At 50.7% G+C, this 6,402-nt stretch overlaps 1 protein-coding gene and 1 long non-coding RNA gene across 2 annotated transcripts in view; both read right to left on the reverse strand.

The window, feature by feature from the left end:
- Positions 1 to 827: 827 nt before the first annotated feature.
- LOC120928862 lies at positions 828 to 1,228 on the reverse strand. Its single transcript, XR_005747319.1, has 2 exons — positions 1,155 to 1,228; positions 828 to 1,084 (listed from the first exon to the last, which is right to left on the reverse strand). It is a non-coding gene; the product is annotated as an uncharacterized LOC120928862 (long non-coding RNA).
- A 1,903-nt stretch (positions 1,229 to 3,131) lies between these two features.
- The window catches only part of TPP1 (tripeptidyl peptidase 1), a 75,523-nt gene continuing 72,252 nt past the window's right edge, over positions 3,132 to 6,402 (reverse strand). Inside the window, exons 12-13 of the mRNA XM_040339916.1 lie at positions 4,473 to 4,607; positions 3,132 to 3,483 (exon numbers count right to left, since the gene is read on the reverse strand). Coding sequence (XP_040195850.1) covers positions 3,349 to 3,483; positions 4,473 to 4,607 — 270 coding nt within the window. The 3' untranslated portion in view covers positions 3,132 to 3,348. The remainder of the gene's footprint in view (positions 3,484 to 4,472; positions 4,608 to 6,402) is intronic.

The raw sequence follows: 6,402 nt of genomic DNA on the forward strand, positions 1-6,402 counted from the left end.
GAACTCTGATCGGCCCCCGATTCCTGCAACCTTCAGAACTCTGATCGGCCCCCGATTCCTGCACCTTCAGAACTCTGATCGGCCCCCGATTCCTGCAACCTTTCGAACTCTGATCGGCCCCCGATTCCTGCAACCTTCAGAACTCTGATCGGCCCCCGATTCCTGCAACCTTCAGAACTCTGATCGGCCCCCGATTCCTGCAACCTTCAGAACTCTGATCGGCCCCCGATTCCTGCACCTTCAGAACTCTGATCGGCCCCCGATTCCTGCAACCTTCAGAACTCTGATCGGCCCCCGATTCCTGCACCTTCAGAACTCTGATCGGCCCCCCGATTCCTGCACCTTCAGAACTCTGATCGGCCCCCCGATTCCTGCACCTTCAGAACTCTGATCGGCCCCCCGATTCCTGCAACCTTCAGAACTCTGATCGGCCCCCGATTCCTGCAACCTTCAGAACTCTGATCGGCCCCCCCGATTCCTGCACCTTCAGAACTCTGATCGGCCCCCGATTCCTGCACCTTCAGAACTCTGATCGGCCCCCGATTCCTGCACCTTCAGAACTCTGATCGGCCCCCGATTCCTGCAACCTTCAGAACTCTGATCGGCCCCCGATTCCTGCAACCTTCAGAACTCTGATCGGCCCCCCCGATTCCTGCAACCTTCAGAACTCTGATCGGCCCCCCCCCGATTCCTGCAACCTTCAGAACTCTGATCGGCCCCCCCGATTCCTGCAACCTTCAGAACTCTGATCGGCCCCCCCGATTCCTGCAACCTTCAGAACTCTGATCGGCCCCCCCGATTCCTGCAACCTTCAGAACTCTGATCGGCCCCCGATTCCTGCACCTTCAGAACTCTGATCGGCCCCCGATTCCTGCAACCTTCAGAACTCTGATCGGCCCCCGATTCCTGCACCTTCAGAACTCTGATCGGCCCCCGATTCCTGCAACCTTCAGAACTCTGATTGGCCCCCGATTCCTGCACCTTCAGAACTCTGATCGGCCCCCGATTCCTGCAACCTTCAGAACTCTGATCGGCCCCCGATTCCTGCACCTTCAGAACTCTGATCGGCCCCCGATTCCTGCACCTTCAGAATTCTGATCGGCCCCCCGATTGCTGCACCTTCAGAACTCTGATCGCCCCCCGATTCCTGCAACCTTCAGAACTCTGATCGGCCCCCGATTCCTGCACCTTCAGAACTCTGATCGCCCCCCGATTCCTGCAACCTTCAGAACTCTGATCGCCCCCCCGATTCCTGCACCTTCAGAACTCTGGTCGGCCCCCGATTCCTGCACCTTCAGAACTCTGATCGGTCCCCGATTCCTGCAACCTTCAGAACTCTGATCGGCCCCCGATTCCTGCAACCTTCAGAACTCTGATCGCCCCCCGATTCCTGCAACCTTCAGAACTCTGATCGGCCCCCCCGATTCCTGCACCTTCAGAACTCTGATCGGCCCCCGATTGCTGCACCTTCAGAACTCTGATCGGCCCCCGATTGCTGCACCTTCAGAACTCTGATCGGCCCCCCGATTCCTGCACCTTCAGAACTCTGATCGGCCCCCGATGACTGCACCTTCAGAACTCTGATCGGCCCCCCCGATTCCTGCACCTTCAGAACTCTGATCGCCCCCCGATGACTGCACCCACAAACCTCCATTCTGCACTTTCCCACCTCAGATCCTCCCCAGTTTCTACACCTTTCCACCTCAGATAACCCCAAATCTTGCACCTTAAGAACTCTGATCAGCCCAGATTGCTGCACCTTCAGACCCCCAACCCGTCCTGATACCTGAACCTTTGGACATCATATCGACCCCAATTCTTGCACCCACAGACCTCAGATCATCCCCAATTCCTGCACCATTACACCCCAGGTCAACCCCAATTCTTGCACCATCAGGTCCCTAGATCAGCCCCGATTCCTGCACCTTTAGACCTCAGATCTGCCCCAATTCTTTTCCCTTCACACTTCAGATCACTTGCTGCAGCTAACAGTTCCACTAGTGGGAAAAGGTGGATAGGGGGAGTAGGTTTCTTCACAATACATCCACAGCCAAGTCTGCAATCATATTGAGAAGAGGGCTGGCATCTGAACTTTAGTGACATTAGATCTGTGATCAGCCATGGAGGTAGGTAGACTGCAGGACACAGAGGGGAAGGTCAGGCTTTATAGCTGACAGCTTACGGAGCTGTCAATTACAGCCTATTGGTGTATTTATAGGGGGCAGGGGCCCATTGAAGGATCCTCTGGTGCATCAGTCTGGGCCTGTAAGGATGCCCACTAAAAGTAACATTATTTGCCCACCTTGGACCCAGACTTTGGATTACCAATCCCTGGTCTATAAAATACACACAGTACCAGTCCACCACCTCCACACATAGGCCCGGATTCACGTAGCACTTACGCCAACGTATCTCGAGATACACCGCGTAAGTGCACATATGCGCCGTCGTATCTATGCGCCTGACTTTGAAAGCAAGATACGCCTGTAAATAGGCTTCATCCGACCGACGTAAGTTTCCTACGCCGTCGTATCGTGGGCGCATATTTACGCTGGCCGCAAGGGGCGCTCCCATTTATTTACGAATCGAATATGCAAATAAGTGAGATACGCCGATTCACGAATGTACTTGCGCCCGGTGCATTAATATACGTGGTTTACGCAAGTCGTACGTCCGGCGTAAAGTTACGACTCATAAAGCAGGTGTAAGTCAGCTGCATCAATGCAAATGGCTACACCAGGGAACACAGCCGTCGTTATTTACGTAGTACGTGAATAGGGCTGGGCGTAGGTTACGTTCACGTCGTAGGCAGTGATTCAACGTATCTTAGGGAGTATTTGACGTGATTCTAAGCATGCGCACTGGGATGCGTCCACGAGACGTTCGTTCGGCCCATCATTTGCATGGGGTCACGCTTCATTAAATGGATCACGCCCACTTCCACCTACTTTGAATTAGGCTGGCTTATGCCTACGAATTTACGTTACGCCGGCGCAACGTTGGGAGCATTTCCTTTGTGAATTCCATGCTTGCCTCTCTGCGTTGCGTCGGCGTAGCGTAAAAGAGATAGGCTACAGCGGCATATATATGCGCCGATGTATGTGAATCCGGGCCATAGTTCGTCAACCTGGTCAGAGCAAAAATTAGATTGTTTCAGTGCTGTACAACTGGCCATGGTGAAAGAACATCATCGCAGGACACTTCAAATTGCAATAGAAGACAATACAACAAACACACATTCATCATAAAATTGTCCATCGTGATTTCAGAGACTTGACAAAGTGCAGAGTCTTTAGAAGAGACAGCTTCCCATTTGTAACTGACAGTCACTACAAGGGAGCGGCGGTACTACAGCAAAGATTTCAGCAATTCAGGGTAGTTTGGGGTTCCCCATCCTGTTACCGGGTCCCAGCTTGGACCTGCACAAAATCCTTGTCCTAGAACAAGGTCATCGAAACAACCGACGTGACAGCCCTCCGTGACCTGCGGGGGAGACAGAGCAAGAAATTAGATATGTGCATTCCCGTTCGTACGAATTTTATTTTCGTACGAAAATGTTCATTTTCGTACCCGCAGAATAATGTGTACATACGAAAAAATTTAAGCACCAAAATACGAAAACGACGGGATTACGAATGAGTCGCAAAACGAACAACCGCAAATACGAACGAACGATCCGACGAAAATACGACAAAACGAAAACGGCAAAAGAACGAATATGACATCTATAACAAAAGACTTGCATTCTGTATTTTGTTTGAATCCTTGTTCTGTTCGTATTTTGATTTTCAGTCGTATGTTCATATGACATCTAACAAAAGATTTTCATTCTGTATTTTGTTTGAATCCTTTTTCTGTTTGTATGTTCATATGACGACATATAACAAAAGATTTGTATTCTGTATTCCTTTTTTCTGTTCGTAATTTGGTTTCAAAATACAGAATGCAAATCTTTTGTTATAGATGTCATTTTCGTTTTTTTGAATGGGCAGTGAGTGTAGTTAGTTAGTAAAGCAGCTTCTCTTTTGTGCTGAGTACAGTAGTACAGTAAAGCCAAATAAACTTTTCTGTGGATTTTCGTCTGAAGGGAGATCAGTTGGCCAGACTTTTGAACCCAAAAATGGTTTTCTGATGGAGTTTAAAAACGAACGAACGTTCGGTAAAACGATCGTTTTTATGTTTGTTGTTAAAAAAGTCTGACCAAGTGTATGGGGCTTAACAATAGTCAATATGGATGAGCCGCGTGTTGAAAGTGCCGCGAATCCCGCGATATATTTACGAAAGTACAAAATGACGAAAATTCACGAAAATTATTGTCTAACAAGTAACGAACATGAATTAAACAGAATAACGAACCATCCCGCATGTACGAAAATAAAACGGTAACCAAAATACGAAACGATCGGAATACGAAAAAATCGAGAGGGTCAAAGTTAGCCTACCCATAACATACACCAATGGGCGTTACTTACGTCAAACAGCGCCAGCGTTCCGTTCCCTTGTAGCTTATACAACGCCGGGTTTAGGAATCCCAGGGGCGATTTCCCTCGCTTTAAACGCTGGTCATTAATCAGAGAAAGAATACCACCAAACACCGGTGTGGAGGCCTGAAGATGAGGCAAGAAAAAAAAAAAGGGGGGGGGGGGTAACAAAAATTAACGCTGAACTTCTGCCATCCCTTGCACAGTTGTACCGGCTCCTCTCCTGTATTGAAACCACTTACTCATAACTTCATTGGACACTGTAAGGGAGCCCACCTATTTTCCTGGCCATTATCTAACCCCTTTCTACCCCAGCCTGGCTCCCAATAGAAAGACACCATGAAGAACAAATGCCCCCTTCACATCACCCCCAACAGTAGTGTCATCTGCCCCTCTTCACATCACCCCCAACAGCATACCTCCCAACATTTAATAAGTCCCATGCGGGACATCTTGTGTTGAGTGGGGGGGGGGGATTCAAGTTGTTGAGCGGGGGGGGGCGGGGATCCAAAGTTGTTAACCGGGGGGGGGGGTGGGTATCAGAGTTGTTGAGCGGGGGGCGCGGGGATCAGAGCTGTTGCGCGGGAAGGGGGTCTCCTACCTGTTCTGAATCCCTGCCAGCGCCATCCACCTGCCGCACTCCCTTCCACCACCACCACCATGGTCCGTAGTATTTCCCGCACTGTGATTGGGCGTATAGCTGTCATGTGCGGAGGCGGGCATTCTAGACGTTCGCAGACAGGCCAGCCCCACGACGCACATGACGCCAATACGCCCAATCACAGGCCAGGCTACGGACACCAAAACATGGCGGGGAAAATCAAACATGGAGGCCCCCGTAATGTCGCGCCCGGGGCCCTGTTTTGCGGGAATCTTGTCTAGCCCGCGGGGCCCCCGGGACACAGTTAGAATTCCGGGAGGATCCCGCGGAATCCGGGACGGTTGGGGGGTATGCCCAACAGTAGTGTCATCTGCCCCTCTTCACATCACCCTCCCTCCACATCATCCCCTCCACAGTAGTGTCATCTGCTCCCCTTCACATCACCCCCCACAGTAGTGTAATTTGCCCCTTCATATCACCCCCCCCCCACAGTAGTGTCATTTACTCCCCATTAGCCCCCCGCTCACAGTAATGTACTATGTCCCCCTTCACATCACCCCCCCACAGTAGTGTCATCTGCCCCCCTTCACATAAACCCCCTCCCTCATTGTAGTGTCCTACCACCACACCCCCCCCCCCCCCCAATAGCAGTGTACTCTGCCTCTGCTTCCCCCAAAGCTTTTTCCTCTGTCCATTTCTCATCACAACCCCCACCACACACTGTAGTGCCCTTGGTTCCCTTTACATCAAAAAAAGTTTGGGGATCCGGGTCCTGCTCCAGGGGACATGTATCAATGCAGTTTTTTCAGGAGCAGTGATTTTAATAATGCTTAAAGTGAAACAATAAAAAATGATATGTTCCTTTCAATATTGTGCCTGAGGGGTATCCTTAGTATGCATGTAAAGTAGAACATCTTTCCCATGTTCATAACAGTACCACAGCAAAATTTCATTTCTAAAGGAAATCGTCCCTCCCCCCGCAATATAAAAAAATGGGTTATCTGAGCATGCGACCTGGCAGGCCGCAGGAAAAGGTAAAAATAATGTCAGGAGACCGTTTTGGACAATTTCTTTCTTTCGCGGTGATCTACGCCAATTCCTGCGCCTATTCTGTTCTCCCCCGCTGTCTTCTGGGAGAGACACAGGTCCCAGAAGACAGCAGGGACGAGTGAGGAAGTGCAGCGCGACTCCCACATGCGCAGTACGGAACCAGAAAGTTCAAGGCTTCACTTCCTGATTCCCTTGCCGAGGATGGTGACAGCAGCAGCCGAGAACCGAGCAACAGATCGGCTTCGGCTGCCGACATCGCGGGCGCCCAGG

Source organism: Rana temporaria, chromosome 2 (assembly GCF_905171775.1).
Source record: "Rana temporaria chromosome 2, aRanTem1.1, whole genome shotgun sequence".
In the NCBI taxonomy this organism is placed as follows: domain Eukaryota; kingdom Metazoa; phylum Chordata; class Amphibia; order Anura; family Ranidae; genus Rana; species Rana temporaria.